At 45.7% G+C, this 17624-nt stretch overlaps 1 protein-coding gene across 1 annotated transcript in view; it reads right to left on the bottom strand.

The window, feature by feature from the left end:
• TDRD1 (tudor domain containing 1) overlaps nucleotides 1-17624 on the bottom strand; it is a gene marked incomplete at its 5' end in the record, with an annotated part of 488249 nt that overhangs the window by 32921 nt on the left and 437704 nt on the right. The window contains one exon of the mRNA XM_029610456.1: nucleotides 7003-7170. Coding sequence (XP_029466316.1) covers nucleotides 7003-7170 — 168 coding nt within the window. The remainder of the gene's footprint in view (nucleotides 1-7002; nucleotides 7171-17624) is intronic.

Genomic DNA, 17624 nt, shown 5'->3' with positions numbered 1-17624 from the left:
TGACAAGTGGGAAGTACTAAAGCTTCATCTACCCGGGCAGAAGGAAGCAAGGGCTCCACAAAGAACCCTTACACCATATGCTATATCCTCCCATGCCAGCACATCCAGCCGATGATGCTTCACAAAGGTATACAGAGAAGACAAAGTGACCGCCCTGCAAGTATCGGCCTGCGCAAGCACATGCACCTCTGCCCAGAGCATAGACTGCAACCCCTGGTGGAGTGCACATGCACCAATTCCAATGGCTTTTTACCCTTTTAGCAAGTAAACCAAATCGATTGTCTCCTTTATCCAGCAAGTTGGAGTGGCCTTAAAGGCTGCCTCCCTTTTTACACATTCCTCCAAACAAGATAAACAATCTGTCCGACTTATGTCCAAATACCACAAAATAATCCTCTGCACATCCAAGTACCTGAAAGAATGATGCTCACGTCCACACTCCTCCCGCAAAAAAGCTGAAGGGAAATTGTCTGATATGAAGGCGGAATTCGCCTTTTGGAGGAAAGACAGCACTGACCAGAAAAACTACTGTCTGATAAAATCACTAAAAAGGGGCCACAGCAAGTTAGGGCTTACAGCTCAGAGACCTGCTATGCAAAATAAATTGCAATCAGAATGGTCTTCAGTGACAAATCTTTCAAGGAACTCTGTCTCAAGGGATCAAAAGGGGCCCCCCCAGTTAGGACTTTCACACTAAATTGAGATCCCACAGGGGAACAATGGGTCAGAAGGTTGGCTGCACCCTTTTCATGCCCCTCAAGAAGCGGGACACATCCGGATGAGCTGCTATACACACCTGCTACAGGCTCCCGACAGCAAGAAATAGCTGCCACCTGCACCTTAAAGGAATTCAGACTGCCAGATTGCCCTGGAGAAAGACTAAGATACAGGCAACAGCAGCTTGCCAAGGAGACACTGATCTGGACCCAGAGAACTGTTTTAAACACACAGCAGACTCAAATGTAAGCCAAGGAAATGGACCATTTCCAAGACTTAGTAGTGTGGAATTTATCCCTGAGGAATACCCTTCTTGTGGAGCCATTTCCATTCAAGAACCAGGCCTTAAGACAAGAATGAACCAGATCATCCATGACCACAGGCCCTTGAGCCAAGAGACCCCTTGTCGGTTGGAGGCGCATGGGCCAGCCCACCTGCAATTGGAGCAGGTCCACATACCATGGTCGGCACGCTCAGTCTGGCTTAACCAGTGGTAACACTTACCTCTCCAGCACTATTTGCCAAAGCAGTCTGCATATGAGCATCCTCGACTGAAGACATGCAGGAGTTCCCACTCTGACCAGGGCTGCACTAGGAGGTTGATACTCATTGACCCCCTGCTTCCTTTCATCGGCAGAAAAAATGGTCTACCTTCTCGTTCCTCTGGGTCACCATCAAATCCACCTGAGGATGACCCCCACCTACAGCAAATCCTGCAAAATGCAACAGAGCTCAGCTCCCATTTCCCAGATTCTAGCAGATTTCGGCTGAGAAAGTTAGCTGGACATTTCCCTGGCTGGCGATTTGTGCCACAAGAGCAGTCAGAGATTTCTTCTCTGTCCAGGGAATAGGAGCAACTTTTTTGCCATAAACCCCTTGACTCCTGGACCCCCTGCCAATTCACATAAGACTACCATATTGGCATAGTCCGAGAGGACCTGAATGGCCCTCCCACAGAGTACTAGAGGAAACTGAGAAGGAGGTGGGCAAATTGCCCTGGCCTCCAGCCAGTTGATGGACCCTGAGGCCTTACTTGGAGACTAACTATCCTGGGCCACCTGATCCTGACTAGCAGCCCCCAACCCGAGAAGCTCATGTCCATCATGACCAAGACCCAAATCGGAGTGGCTAGGCAGACTCCCTTCCACAAATGGGAAGTAACCAACCACCAGAGAAGTGAACTGGCGCACTGACTGGTTCAGGGGGAGTCGAATGCTGTAGTCCTGCAACTGCAGAGACCACAGAGTCAGAAGCAACACCTGAAGAGGGTGCACATGAGCTCAGGTGCTCCGCAGAGTCGCCGCAATCAGACCGAGCATCTGCAAATAATCCCATGTAAAAGGGATCGGCAATTCTAGGAAGCCCCAGATGGGAGTATCTTGTGCACTCATATGTAGGAGAAGATTGTCCCACCCATGTATCAAACCATGCCCGAAGTACTCCAGGGACTGCATGGGCTATAGGGTACTCTTGGGCAAAATTGACTACCCAGTCCAAAGCCTTCTAAACCCCCCCCCCCACAATGAGCCTCTTGAGCTACGTCCTTTTGAGATGGGGCTCAGATTAAGTAGTTTGCGAGATATGGGTGGACTGTGAATCCCTTGTGCCACCACCACAATGATTATTTTGGTAAAAACCCATGGTGCAGTTGCTAGCTCAAACAGTGAAACTCAAAACTGAAAATGTTCCCACAGCATACAAAAACATAGATATCTTTGATTCCTGTCCCGAATGGAATATGTAGGCAGGCCTCCAACAGATCCAAAGGAACTTCCCCTGTCAAATTGTGACAAGAATGGACTGCAGAGTTTCCATACGAAAACGAGAAACCCACAGACAGCAGTTCACATCCTTGAAATCCAGGATGGGATGGAAGGATCCATCCTTTTTGGGCATCACGAAATAAATGCACTAACATCCTCGACCCCACAAAAGCTGCAGCTTTAGCAGGGTCGCGCAGACTGCCCGCTGCTTGGCTGGAGAAGAGCAAGGAGAGATCATGAAAACATCTTGAATGAGATGATGCAGGTCCAAGAAGTGGCCAGAACAAATTATCTCGAACACTCATTGATCGGTTGTTGGGTCCATTCTCTGTAGAACTCTTGTAGACAGCCTCCTACAGGAGTCAAATGAGTGAACCCATGGAACCTCATGAGGAGGCTCTGCCGGCTCCTGAGGAAGAATTGGCATCTGTTCTCTGTCTTCTGGCTCCACAAAAGGACAACCTCTGGAGCATGAATAAGCAGTAAAGGTAGTACCAAAGAAAATTGTCTATCTGGCCGATACTGCCATGAAGCTTGAAATTATCTGCAACCTCTGCCAGCCCTATAAAAGGAGTGGTCCTTGTCTTCCAGCAAATGCTGGGGCTTAGGATCTCTGAGATTCTTAACCAACTGGTCCAGATCCTGAATAGCAGCCGATCCTTAAAGGGCAAACTTACCCAAATGGGGCTTAGACCAAGATTCCAGCTGCCCAATTGCATAGCCACAAGAGCCAACGTTCCACAACCAAAAGGGCCACTGAATGGACGGAGCTCTGTAATAAATAATTCAGAGCATCTACCAAGAAGGCTGTATCTGATTTCATCCTGGCCACCTCCTCACTCTTGGGAAGCTGTTGTACCGAGCGAAGGAGAGTCCAGACCACCAGGGCCGAGCAGATAGAAATCTGCACCGCCATCACAGATGAGACAAAAACGTTTCTCGGGGGAGGAGGGCTCCATCTTCCTGTCCTGTGGGTCCTTTAGAGATGCACTCTTCTCCGCAGGAATAGTGCTGCGCCTGGTCACCACTATGACCAAGGCATCCACTACTGGAACCTGAAAAACCTTCTGCAGTGCAGCAGGTAGAAGGGGGTATAGCTGTTGCAGGAGACCGACTCCTCCCATGCCCAACTCCAGGTACTTCCATTCAGCCAAAATCATCTCCTCCACCTCTGGGTGGAGTGGAAAGGCAATAGTGGTCTTTTGCTTTCCCTTAATAACTGAGTCCCACACTAGAGCTTTCTGTGGCTTTGACTCTTTCAGAAGATATGAAATCATCTGTTCCATCAAAAAAACCTCTCTCATCCTGGTGAAAAGGTCAAATGAAAAAGTCATCTTCAGGGCCAGGGGAAATTTACCCCTCTTCCAAGGACACCAAAATCTCCCAATACCCAAGGTTCCCTCACCTCCTCAGAGTCCTCCCAAGAGGGCTCCAGTGCTTCAATGGCCGGTTGCATCTTCTTGGCAAGAATCAGGGAGAAGGGACCGCACAAACCCTTTCTGTGTCCTTGAAGTGATCTCTCAAGGGGCTTCCCTGGCCATTGAAAGGCACAAAAGTCCTGACAGAGAAAATAAAAATTCCAGGGAAAGTCCTCACAACCCCCCCCCCCCCCGGGATAAATGCCAATGTTCCACTTGGTGAAGGACCTACTGGCACGAAAATCAAGGGTGCATCCAACTCTTTGCCAGCTCCCAGCGCATCCCTTAGTAGTTCTGGGCCCAATCGCATGGGAGTATCCAAGATGGCAGCCTTCTCTGGAGGCCTTGCAGCAGAAATGTCAGGGCCTTCAGCCTTCAGAGCTTGGCGCACTGAAAAAACATGCAGGTGGTGAGGAGGGAGCTAGGCCTGCCTTTGCGCAGTCATAGAGTCCCTCCCCCATCCAGGTGCATGTTAGACAAAAGGGTCCCTCCTCTGCCATGACCCAGAAGACCCTGTAGGTCTCACAGCGCTGAACACTTGGGGTGGGCCTTTCCATCCATCCCTTTCCACGGGCGCCAAACTGCCCTTAGCCAGAAAAGGAATGCCAAGGCACTTGCTATCTCTCCTCCCCATGTAGTCGCAGGAGAACCAGCCACGTCTCACCCCCCAGGCTGTTCTGGCAACATCAGCTTCTCCTCCTTCCCACTGCAGCCCAAAACACAATCTGCTGTTTTATTTTATTAAGAGGTACAACTGCAGGGCTGTAGTGGTGAAGAGGGTAGGAGAGGAGAGCGGAAAAAGGAGGAAAGCAGAAAAAAAAAACCCCTCCTCTTAAAAAGAAGAGACCACTTATCAATCTTTTTATTTGTTTTTAAACTTTTCTCTGTCAGGTTCAACTGAACTGCCAGTCAGGGGCTGGGAGCAGAAGCAATGGGGCTCTCCCTGCTGGCCTAAACCAGTGCCTGCCCTAAACCAGTGCCTGCCCTAGCCCCATGGTCTGATCTGAGAGCCAACGCTGAGCTGCTACACCTATCCAGTTCTACCATCTGCGAAGGCAGAAAATACTGTATTCCTGCTGCTCAGCACTACCCCTAGAAAGTGGCTGTGATGTCACAAAGGAAACAATGTTGTCTGCCTCAATCTGCTGGGAGGGAGAAACAATCCACTTGTCAAGGACTGGACTAATGTAGCAGGATGAGATAGAAGGAGAAATTTCAGGTATGATGATACATAGAGGAGAGTTCAGAGACAGGGAGAGGGGAAGGAAGGATAAAATATGGAGAGAGGATTGGGGATGGGGAAGGTTGGAAGAAAGTGAGAATAGGGATGGGGTGGAAGAGGAGGAAAGAGGGAGGACTGGAGATGGGGTATGGAAGGAGGCTATGAGATATTGTGGTGGGGGGATCTGGAGAGAGGTGAGGGAAATACCCCTTTCCTGGCTTCAGCTTGGCTCCCTCTCACATCCCTACCGTCATCCTCTCTTTTCCTCTCCCCACCCCATATTTTTGTCACCATCTCAGGTGCCCCCACATCTGCCCTCCCCAGTTCTTCTTTCACATAGACCCTGATTTTCAGCCCCTTTTTTACACATATAATCCATGGATGTAAACACTTAGAAACTTTGATTTCTCAACTTTCTCAACCAGCTTCTTTGTCCACTAGGAAGGGACTCCAAATGGGAAGGGTCCTGAAAAATAAATTTATTCCTCAGATAAGAGAAAGTTTAAACTGCTATAAATGTATATTCTCCGAATTTGTAATGTGTGAGTACACAAATTTTTGGTATATTAATTATGTAATAAGCCTCCCGTAATATGGACTTGATACTACTGTTACTGTTTGCTTGTGAGGGGTATTGTGCCTGTTAAGAAGGTTTGATGTAAAAAAGGGTATTTTCTTGTTTTTTTGCAATGTTAATTGTTCAAAAACTTAATAAAATATAAATTAAAAAAAAAAAAGAAACTTTGATTTCCAGTATAAAAACCCCCAAAATAAATAAAATCTCCCCAGTCACTGTGTTACACAACCCTTCCTTAACCTATCACAATCCTTATCACATCCCCCATCTCCTCCTTCACATAACTCTCCAATCACAACCTTCATCCCATTTCACCCCCCCCACTGCCCCCATAACATCTTCTATCTTGCAGGTCCCTCTTTCACATAATCTCTCAGCTTCTCTATCACAACCCTTAATACCACAGTTCCTGTTCAATGTAAAGGCTTCGCCTAAAGTTATTAAGTTACTTGTAAACCGATGCGATGTGCAAACGGATGTCGGTATATAAAAGGTTTTAAATAAATAAAAATAAACCCTATCTAGTTTCACACAAATCTTGAAACCACCTCCTTTTTAATTATTAATTTTACAGGTTAGAATCCAGGACCCCTAGTCTCCTGTGATTCTATGGCTGCAGGAAGGTCGCAAAATCAGCTTCTTCCCACGGAATTTGCTGGTCCCTGTGGAATTGCCACAGGGACTAGCAAGTAAGACCACATACCATCTTCCAACTTCTCTTTCACAACTCCCTTCCCCAATCCCCTTCCTGGGTATTCCCCACTGATGACTGCTTTTTGAAGAGGACGACAGAACAGGAGATCAGATCACATCATCCTATGTCGCTTGGACTCAACTACTGCTTTTAACCATGAGGGACACCGTACAGCTCCATGGTTGAAAGCAGAGTTGGGCCCAGGGTAGTAGAGGATGACGATGTGACCTGACCTGTTGTCACTGTCGTCTTCTTCTTGCTGCCGTGAACAGTGCTGGCAGGAGAGACTGAGTGAGAACCAGGAAGGGGACTTGGGGAGGGAGTTGGAACATGCAGATGTGGGATAGCTATAGTTCACCTTCCCAATCTGGTTGGAACTAGTCCCTGGGTCTCCTGTGGCAATTCCACAGGGACCAGCAAATTCCGTGGGAAGAAGATGATTTTGCAACCTTCCTGCAGCCATAGAATCACAGGAGACTAGGGGTCCTGGATTCTAACCTGTAAAATTAATAATTAAAAAGGAGGTGGTTACAAATTCATTACATATTTCCAGCAACAGGACTGCCAAAGCAGCCAAGGAAACTAGTATCTTAGAAAACGTGTGCTCCTACCTGCCAGAGAACACTTGATTATGTGAAATGGGAGCTCTAGGCAGCTGGCTTTGATTGGCAGCACTCTCGAGAAGGGGAGGCTTTCAACATTTCCATAATCTACATAAATTACTTTCACAGCAAATTCCATGGAATCTAGGACGACTGCACGGTACCAGTGATTGTCACCTAGGAAAATACAGCAGAAGAAATCACATCTCATGAACAAGACAAAAGTGCAAAGGTTAAAAGCTAGACAGATTTACATTAAAACACCCAAAAGCTAATGCAATTATCTCTAACTAGAGAGCGTAGGTCTCTAAAGATCAGCAGATGGGTAACAAAATGGCACTCTAAAGGATGATGAACATGGAAAGCCATGAATGAGAAGACAACAAATCAATGAAGATGTAGTGTTCAATTTATAGCAGAACAAAAAATCCCCATGACTGGTCTGAAGTCTGAAACAGAACCCTGTCAAGGCAGTCCCCATACTATCAGCCATCTGATACCAAGTACTTGATTTCACTACAACTATAGAATTCAGCATTAGCTGTATGAGCTAAACTAGATAAATCATTCAGCTTTAAGGATGCATCCTTGAAACCGGGGCATTTGCTACAGTTTTCCTGGGAGCAGACCCAGATAAAATTGAATTCCAAATCCTTACAGTGGACAAAAGCATTCACCTGTAATGGTCACACAAATTTCCACAGAACAATTATAGCTCGTGTTTGAAATAAAATAGCCAGAGATGTGAAAGGTGTGCCCAGAGTGATAATAGAAACTGTAGCATTGGTAGGATTTTCCATTGCTATACAAAGAAATAAGAATTTTTCAGAGGAATGAGCATCGCATTGAAAAACAAATGCACACCCAGCTATTAAGTGGCTCCACATAGTTCCTCACTGCCTTTGTTTGCCCAAAGCTCCTAAAAACCATTTCCAAAGAGTTTGAAGTAGATCTGGAATGGAGCTCCTTGTGTCTTCCCACCCACAACAGAAATTACAAGGATAATACTACATTTCCACATAAGCAACTTTAATTCTATGTTTGTACTTTCAAGAACCTCTGTGGGAATAGCAGCTGATATTGTTACAGACAAATCATCTGAAGTATTTCCTGAAACAATGAATTCTTGTTGGCATTACGGTGGCAACTCCAGCTGGAGGACAGAAATCTGTGAGAAAGCACACTCTGGGTAAAAGCATAACAAGTGATAAGACTGTCTACAGAAATCCAGCAGAAAGTAAAACCAAGTGCAAGTTATGCTGTCTTAAACTACTACTACTATTTAACATTTCTATAGCACTACAAACATACGCAGCACTATACAAACATACAAAAAGACAGTCCCTGCTCAACAGAGCTTACAATCTAATAAGAAACATACAGGACAAGAGACTTGGGGCACTTCATAAAGCAAGCTGTTTAAAAAGAAAAGAAAGTTAATGATGCTAAAAGCAGACAATCATGCATAAGATTTAAAAGCGATTTCAAAAAGGTGGATCTTTAGATGGGATTTAAACACGGTGCGAGAGGGAACATGGCGCACCAGCTCATTGGGAAGACTATTCCAAGGACACGGCACAGCCAGGTGGAAAGCACAGGGTCGGGAATTGGCACTAGAGAAGGGCATAGATAGGTGTGACTTACCCAATGAGTGGAGTGCATGAGGAGGGGTGTAGAGAGATGAGAGGTAGTAAGGTGCTGCAGAGTGAAGGCTTTTGTAGGTGAGAAAGAGGATCTTGAACTGTATGCGGGAGCAGCTAGGGAGCAAATGCAGCGACTTCAGAAGACGGGTTATGCGAGCATAGCAACTTTGGCAAAAGGTAAGTCATGCAGGCTGAATGTAGGACAGATTGCAGTGGAGAGAGATGGCTTGTGGGAGACCTGTGAGGAGCAGGTTGCAATAGTCGTGAGTGGGAGGAGATGAGAGTGTGTGGATAAAGGTTCTGGTAGTGTGTTCAGAAAGGAAAGGACAGATTTTGGCAATGTTATAAGGAAAGAAATGACATTTAAGCAGTGTTTTGGATATACATAGAGAAGGAGAGAGAGAGAGAGAGAGAGGAGTCGAAGACGACTCCAAGGTATGGGCTGATGGGACTGAGATGATGACCGTGTTTATTCACAGAAACAAAAAAGGAAGAGGGGAAGTGGGCTTGGGGGGGGGGGGGGGGGGGAAGAAGATAAGGAATCCTGTCTTGGCCGTGCTGAGTTCAAGGTGGCAGCGAGATATCCAGGCAGCAATGTCAGACAAGCAGGCTGAGATCCAGCACTGGATTTCTGGTGAAATTTCGGGTGTACAAAGGTAGATTCAGGGGGGGGGGGGGAAATCAGCATAAAAATGGTATTGAAAGCCATAAGAAACCAAAGCAACCCCATGGAATTAATATATAGTGAGAAGAGAAGAGGGCATAGGACTGAGCCCTGAAGCACACCAAATGATAGCTGAATGGCAGCAGGGGAAGAACCACTAGAGGAAACGCTAAAAGTGCGATGGGAGAGGTAAGAGGAGAATCAAGACAGGACAAAGCCTCGAAATCCAAGCAAGGCCAGAGTATCAAGGAGTAGGTGGTAAACTGAACTGTCTTAAGAGATAGGCTTAGATAACACTACCCTACAATGGTTTAAATCTTTTCTCAAAGATCGAGCATTTCAAGTGGAAGTAGGCAATGTCACCTCAGGCGGACCACAGGGGACTTCGTTATCTGCGACTCTCTTTAACATTTATATGTTACCGTTGTGTCATCTATTAGCAGGTTTAGGCATTACTTATATGCGAATGACATTCAATTCCTGGTCCTGATAAAAGACTCCCTAGACAAATCAATAAAACTAGTTGAAGTAAATATTTCTACAATAAAAACTATTAGTTCACATGAAGCTTTTTCTCAATCTAGATAAAACAAATTATTCTGCTAAACAGAAAGTCCAGGCCTATAAAGCTATCATTAAATATAACAGGACAAAATTGAACCTTCAACAATGCAAGGGACTTAGGAATCATATTAGATAAACTGAATATGAAAAAACACATTGTTATATCCTTCTTTGACTTTATTACTAAACTCCTTATGTTAAAAACGTTTAAAACTGTTGCTTCATAAACAGCACTTTTGGACAATCCTTCAAGTCCTATTATTTTCAAGTCTCGATTATGGTAATGCATTGCTTCTTGGCCTCCCAATGACTACCCTTAGACCTCTGCAACTTTTACAAAATGCAACTGCAACGTTATTAACTGGAACAAAGACATTAAACCAGGGGTCGGGAGCCAGATATGGCTCTTTTGAGGGCTGCATCTGGCTCGCAGACAGTCGCCACACTTTCCCGCTGACCCAGCTGCTCCCCGGTCCTCCTCCGCCCGGGCTTAAAATGCTGTCAGCCCGGGCGGAACGCGGCAGGACAGCTGGAGTCAGCGGCACCAGCGTGCTCTCTTCTTCCCGCCCCCCCCCCCCGCGGCCCGGAAGAGGAAGTGGAGAGTATCGGGTGCGTTCGCGGCAAGAAGAGGCCACGCTGGTGCGCTCGGCATCGGCCCGAAGAAAAGAAGACTGCAGCGCGGCTCGGAGGAAATTGAAGAGGTTCAGCCGCGGCCGATGGGACTCCGCCTCCGCGAAGGCTGAAAATGAAGAGGTTAGCGTTGGGAGGAGGCTGCTGCTGCCGCGCGTTCCCGGGGTGGGGGAGAGAGAGAGTGAATGAGCGAGCAAACATAGGGACCGGAAGTGGCCATCCTTGATACATGTTTTCAAGATATCCACAATAAACATGCATAAGATAAGTTTGCATACCATTGATGCAGCACATGTAAATATTTATTTATTATTTAGAGTTTTTTTTTTATACCGGTATTCATTTTCACATATCGGTTTACACAGAATAGATTAACAAAGTAAAAGAAATACATTGAAACGGTAGAGATTAAAACAATAGCAGGAAGAATAAAAAAAGAAGGTAACAATATAATATGTTAAACAGAGGAGGAATATTTAGTTATTTACAGTTCCATAATGGACAGGAAGTAAAAAGGGGTGGCAGGTGTGGAGTGTGGAGAAAAGGGGAGGGATTTGAGAAGAAGAGTACAGGGGGAGAGGGGGGGTGGAGTTATGCGAATGCCTGCTTGAAAAGGTTTTTAGCTTTTCAAGCAGGCTTTTCCAGGTTTTTAGCTTTTTTTTTTTTTTTAATGTCTGGAGGCAGTGCTCCTGGCGCAGATCAGGGGGCATGGAGTTCCAGATAGCGGGCCCTGCAACAGATAGTGCTCGTTCTTTTGTGGAGATGATGTGAGTGAGGTTGGGAGAGGGTGAGCGAAGGGTTCCTTTCTGGAAGGATCTGATGGGTCTGTTAGGGGTGTGGAACTGCAAGGAATCCTGGAGCCAGTGTATGTCCTGGTTGTGAAGGGTTTTATGAATTATTGTTAGGGTTTTGTAGAGGATTCTGAAGGGGATCGGGAGCCAGTGGAGGTCTCTGAAGATAGGAGTAATGTGATCTTTCTTGCGAGTGTTGGTAAGGATTCTGGCTGCATATATCTCATGCATATGCATTATTGATATTTTGAAAACCAGGCCCATTTGTGGCTCGAGGGACCGGAATTGGCCACCCCTGATATAAGTAATTTAAACTTTGCTAATAATAAAAATGAATACACTGAGAGGGTGAAACCCTTGTAATATCTTAAATATATGCAAACACCCACAATGCAATCCACATTAAATAATCACAAGACAAACATGTGTAGTGGGGACAGAAGGCTCATATCAATACTGCTCCCAGTATCTCCCCGGAGAGGACTCCAGAGGTCACAGCGAGCAATCCAAGCTTTCAACTCCACAGCCCCAGCTTACAGAGACCCCGCACCCTTTGTGTAGAAGAGGACTGGATGGCTCATTTGCACACTGCTCCCAGAGGACTCCAGAGATCATAGTGAGCAATGCGTGTGTCTAACAGCATGCGAATCTCAAAACTTTCAATCCTTTGAGTGAAGATCAACTTAATGGTGGTTGAAGAGGATTGGTAAATATAGTTTTTAGAAATCTTAGGACGTAAAGTTTGGAGGGAGGTGAAATAGTGGGATATATTCTTTAGAGTTTGTGTGTGTCTGAGATAATAAGCAATCCAGAGGAAGTTAAATTCTAGAATCTCTTTTCCACCCACCCACCCCTATATCTCAACCCTTGACTTTTAGGCAAAAGACGCTCTCTCATTAAAAATCAATCAGGCTCTTATCTAAATCATACTATTCCAGCAACCCTTCTTGAGAGTTTAATCATCCTCTTGTAGGTCACTAACAGATTAATTAATACACCTGTAAATTTAAAGTACTCTAATTCTAATTCCCTTAGTAACCTAAACTTAACTAGGAACTCAGCAAAATTAAGATAAGGACAACAGTCCAGCAGCAGGAAGGGGGCTTTTCCAGTCTTTTGCATTCAGTGTCACATGTAAGATTTTTTTACCCACTGGTGAGAAATTGTATGTGTGCACCTGGTGCAAAGAGCTCCTGGCTCTCAGAGAATGAGTCTGATCTCTGGCAGCTAGAGTGGCAGACCTGGAGGAGCTGGGTCAGACAGAGAGGTACATTGATCATACCTTCAGGGACATAATAGCCAAGTCCCAAATCCAGTCTGGCAGTCCCAGTGATGTCTTGGATCAGAAAGGTGTCTCGGTTGGAGACCATCACCCTGGTGTAGCAGGAAGTGATCCTGTAGCAAGGACCCGCTGTCCAGGTGATGTGTTGACCTCTTGTACTGAGGACAAGTCTCCCAGGGCTTCTGCCCCGGAGGGAAGGGTTTAGGTTGGCCATCATCATAGTTGGTGAATTGATTATTAGAAATGTAGACAGCTGGGTGGCTGGACATGAGGACCGCCCAGTAACTTGCCTGCCTAGTGAGAAGGTGGCAGACCTCATGTGTCACCTAGGTAGGATAAGACAGTGCTGGGGAGGAGCCGGCTCGTGGTACATGTGGGCACCAACGACATAGGTAAATGAGGGAGAGAGGTTCTGGAAGCCAAATTTAGGATTTTAGGTAGAAAGCTGACATTCAGAACCTCCAGGGTGACATTTTCTGAAATGCTCCCTGTTCCACATGCAGGTCCCCAGAGGCAGGCAGAGCTCCGGATTCTCAATGCATGGATGAGATGATTGTGCAGGGAAGAGGGATTCAGTTTTGTAAGGAACTGGGGAACCTTTTCCAAAAGGATGGGATCCACCTTAACCAGAGTGGAACCCGGTTGCTGGCACTAACTTTTAAAAAGGAGATAGAGCAGCTTCTAAACTAGAACAAGGGGGAAAGCAGTCACTCAGCAGTGCATGGTTCAGAGGAATGTATCTTTGAAGGATACTAATGAAACAGGAGAGTTAAGGCATCCCAACAGAGAAGTTCCAACAAAAGCAAAAATAGTCCATGTGCCTATAAGTAAAAAATCACCTGAACTAAAGATTCCAAATTATCCCTATCAACTGAAAAGCAGGTTGTTAAAACAAAAAACACACATTGAAATGTCTGTATGCCAATGCAAGAAATCTAAGTAGTAAGATGGGAGAGTTAGAATGTATAGCAATGAATGACGACAGACTTAATTGGCATCTCAGAGACCTGGCGGAAGGAGGATAACCAATGGGAAAGTGCTATATCAGGGTACACATTATATCACACTGATAGGGAGGTATAGAGTCCAACAGTATTACATACTCCCATTATGTAAATATGTATTTAAGTTTAACAGCGAAGCAACCGCTCCTTGCTGATAACTCTTCTATATGTTTAGAATAGAAATTGTTAACCTATCCTTTCTTCTAACAGCCATGTTCGATCCCCCTGTTTTAATGTAACTTTTTCGCTTCCTATGTTAACTGGTTTCCCCCTTGTTTATTATAAACCGGTACGATAAGACCTAGTCTTGAGCATCGGTATATAAAAGAACGTAAATAAATAAATAAATAAACAAACAGTATAAAGATCATACAAGAGACTAAATGCTCAGTAGAATCTATATGGGTAGGAATCCCATGTGTAAGAGTATAGTGATAGGAGTATACTGCTGTCCACCTGGACAAAATGGTCAGACGGATGATGAAATGCTAAGAGAAATCAGGGAAGCTAACCAATCTAGCAGTGCAATAATAATGGGAGATTTCAGTTACCCCCAATATTGACTGGGTAAATGTAACATCAGGACATGCTAGAGACAAGTTCCAGGATGGAATAAATGACCGCTTCATGGAGCAATTTGTTCAGGAACCAACAAGAGAGGGAGCTATTTTAGATTTAATTCTTTAACAACCGTCATTTCCTTCTCCAGCTCTTTCATGGAGATTACCACAGTTATTTTATTTTCAAGACATTGAGTTTTATTAATATTTTCCTTTAATAACATCGTTAAAGAGTTAATAGACACCCATATTTAGCAACAACTTCCAAATCTCTTGCAAAGTTATTTTTTATGGTATACTCGTCAAACAAATCTCACTGGTATCCAAAACCTTTGCTCCTACCTCCAGGAGTTCTCTCTCTGCTTCATCTGGTTTCTGCCCCCTCTGCTCCTCGGCTATTCGGCCCATGGGGCCCTGCATCAGGCTCACCGAATCGCTCAGTGTTCTGCTGTCAATTCTCTGGGCGACTGTAGTCAGTGGGGGAGTTTGAACAGCTGGTCTTTCCAAAAAATCCTCCGATCTCATTGAAGGTCCAGACAGCGGGCTTGGAGTTTTAGGCACTCCAGGGCTGAGGGATGTTTCCTCGGCCAGGGCAATCGGCATCTGCTTCTTGTCCATTTTGCCAGCGGCCCCTCCCTCCGGTCTCAAAACAGTGGGTCTCGCAAAAGCTTCCTCAATCCACGTTTGCCTTCCATCGGATATCGGCGTTGAGGTAAGAGTCTCACGAACCAGGGCTTTTCTTTTAGTGTGAGGCATCCTTTTGTAGAATTAACTTCCAAATTGAAGAACCAAGAAAAGCTTGGTACAAATTTCAACGAGGAGCTGAGGAGTTGCATGAACTTGTGTCGGCCATCTTGCCCTTCAGGTTGGTACTGTTCTGACATCAGGTTCCAGTGAGACAGCAGAGCTCTCTGAAATGGCCTCATGAGAGCAAAGGCCCACGCACCAACTCCAGCTTCGAAGCCACGGAGGCCAGAATCTGCAGATAGGCCCACACTCTGAGTATCTGAAGGTGTAGAATATGAAGTACTTGTTGCTGCAACTTGTCCATTCTATCCGTTGTGAGGGACACCTTGCCGACCTGTGTGTTGAAACGAGCTCCCAGATATTCCAGGGATTGCGATGGGATCAGATGACTTTTTGTCCCATTGATCACCTAGCCCAGCGACTGGAGCAACTGCGTCACTCGGTGTATTGCTCGCCAGCAATCCTCCTCCGACTTTGCTTGAATCAGCCAATCGTCGAGGTAAGGGTGAACTAACACTCCCACCATCCGGAGAGCCGCCGCCACGACTACCATCACTTTGGTAAAGGTTCGCAGAGTCTTCACCAAGCCAAAGGGGAGGGTCCGGAACTGGAAATGCTGTCTCAGAATCTTGAAACACAGGAACTGCTGATGATCACTCCGAATCAGAATGTGGAGGTAGGCCTCTGTAAGATTTATTTATTTATTTATTTATTGGTTTTTATATACCGGAAGTTCCTGTATACAATACATATCACTCCGGTTCACATTTAACAGATATAGCTATCGCCGGGTAGGCGGTTTACATGGAACATATCAAATATAATATAAAGAACAGAAGAACTATAATACAGTGTAATATATTATATTAAGAAACAACTAAGATCAACTTAGGTAACAACTTGGAACAAAAAACTGACTCAATGTGAGCGTTACATTATTGTGGTAAGACAAGGCTGGATGTTTGTTCTTCCTGCTTTAGCTCTCTGGGAAAGCTTGAAGGAAGAGCCAAGTCTTGAGTTTCACCTTGAACGTTGTATGGCACGGTTCTAGGCGGAGGTCCGGTGGTAGTGAGTTCCAGAGTGACGGGCCCGCTGTGGATAGAGCGCGTTTCCTCAGGGTAGATTTTGCAGGTTGGGTGATCATTCTGTTCTGGTATGCCCTTCTGGTTGGTTTGTTAGAAGAGTGTAGTTGAAGCTGGAAAGTTAGGTTGAGGTGGGAGATGTTATGTAGTGCCTTGTGAACCATCATGCAGGTCTTGAACTGGATCCTATATTTGATGGGGAGCCAGTGGAGGTGCTGTAGGATTGGGGTGATATGGTCCCTTTTTTGGCATTGGTAAGGATCCTTGCAGTGGCATTCAGAACCATCTGGAGTGGCTTGGTAGTGTATGCTGGAAGGCCCTGCAGGAGTGAATTACAGTAGTCTAATTTAGTTAGAATGATGGCTTGGAGTACTGTGCGGAAATCCCTATAGAGTAAAAGGGGCTTTAGTTTCTTTAGCACTTGTAGTTTAAAGAAGCATTCTTTTGTGGTGTTATTTATGAATTTATTGAGGCAGCTGTCCCCTTTGCGGACAGCTGCGATGACCGTTCTGAGGGTCTCCATCCGGAAGCAAGGAACCCTCAAGCTTAAGTTCACCTGCTGTAGGATCCAGGATAGTGCAGAAGGTACTCTCTTTCTTTGGGACCACAAAGTAAACTGAGAACCGACCCCTTCCCTGCTCATCCCGTGGAACGGGAGCAATAGCTTCCAGACTGAGCAACCTTCGTATTGTGTCCTCCACCGCAGCCTGCTTGTTGCGGGAAATGCAGGAGGACAATAGAACCACCATCCACAGCCAAGGGGAGGAACGTGGTTTTATTTGTCTTCATTAAAGAAAAGGAAAGTATCATAGAAACATAGAAATGACGGCAGAAGAAGACCAAACGGCCCATCCAGTCTGCCCAGCAAGGTTCGTACTTTTTTTTTTTCCACTTTTCTTCATTCCCCTGCCGCTGAAGCAGAGAGCTATGCTGGATATGCGTGAAGTATCGGTCTTTCTCCCCTGCCATTGAAGCAGAGAGCTATGCTGGATATGCATGAAGTATCGGTCTTTCTCCCCTACCGTTGAAGCAGAGAACTATGCTGGATATGCGTGAAGTATCGGTCTTACTCCCCTGCCGTTGAAGCAGAGAGCTATGCTGGATATGCATGAAGTATCTGTCTTTCTCCCCTGCCGTTGAAGCAGAGAACTATGCTGGATATGCGTGAAGTATCGGTCTTAATCCCCTGCCGTTGAAGCAGAGAGAGTATAAGGCTTATTTGGTTTGGGGTAGTATCAGGTAAGTAGTAGTCTGATATGATCTTGACCCACCTCTGATTTAAAAAAAAAAAAAAAGAGACACCTTATCTCCTGCTGCATGCCTGCATAAGCAAGCTTAAACAGAACACTCAAAAAACAAGCTCTGTCCAATAAGCGCACACTATGGGCGCCCAATACACGGTCCAGGTAGGCGCCCACCTGGGCATACAAGTGTGAACCAACATCAGACACTGTTTTGCAGCACACTTATGGGTAGGAAATCGTGCCAATTCCGTGGCAGCTCACCACACAGCATCTAAGTGAAGCCTGAGAGCAGGGTCTAGCCAAAAAGACTGCGCGACCTGGTAAATTGCCACGACTCCGAAAGCTCCCCCAGAGACGGGAACGGGCATTGCATCGGCGTGCCAAGCTCGGAGACCTGAAGAGGAATAGAATCCCTAAAAT

Source organism: Rhinatrema bivittatum, chromosome 7, assembly GCF_901001135.1.
Source record: "Rhinatrema bivittatum chromosome 7, aRhiBiv1.1, whole genome shotgun sequence".
Classification (NCBI taxonomy): Eukaryota; Metazoa; Chordata; class Amphibia; order Gymnophiona; family Rhinatrematidae; genus Rhinatrema; species Rhinatrema bivittatum.
Note: the sequence above shows the minus strand (reverse complement) of the source record. Positions and strands in the feature narration are given on the sequence as shown.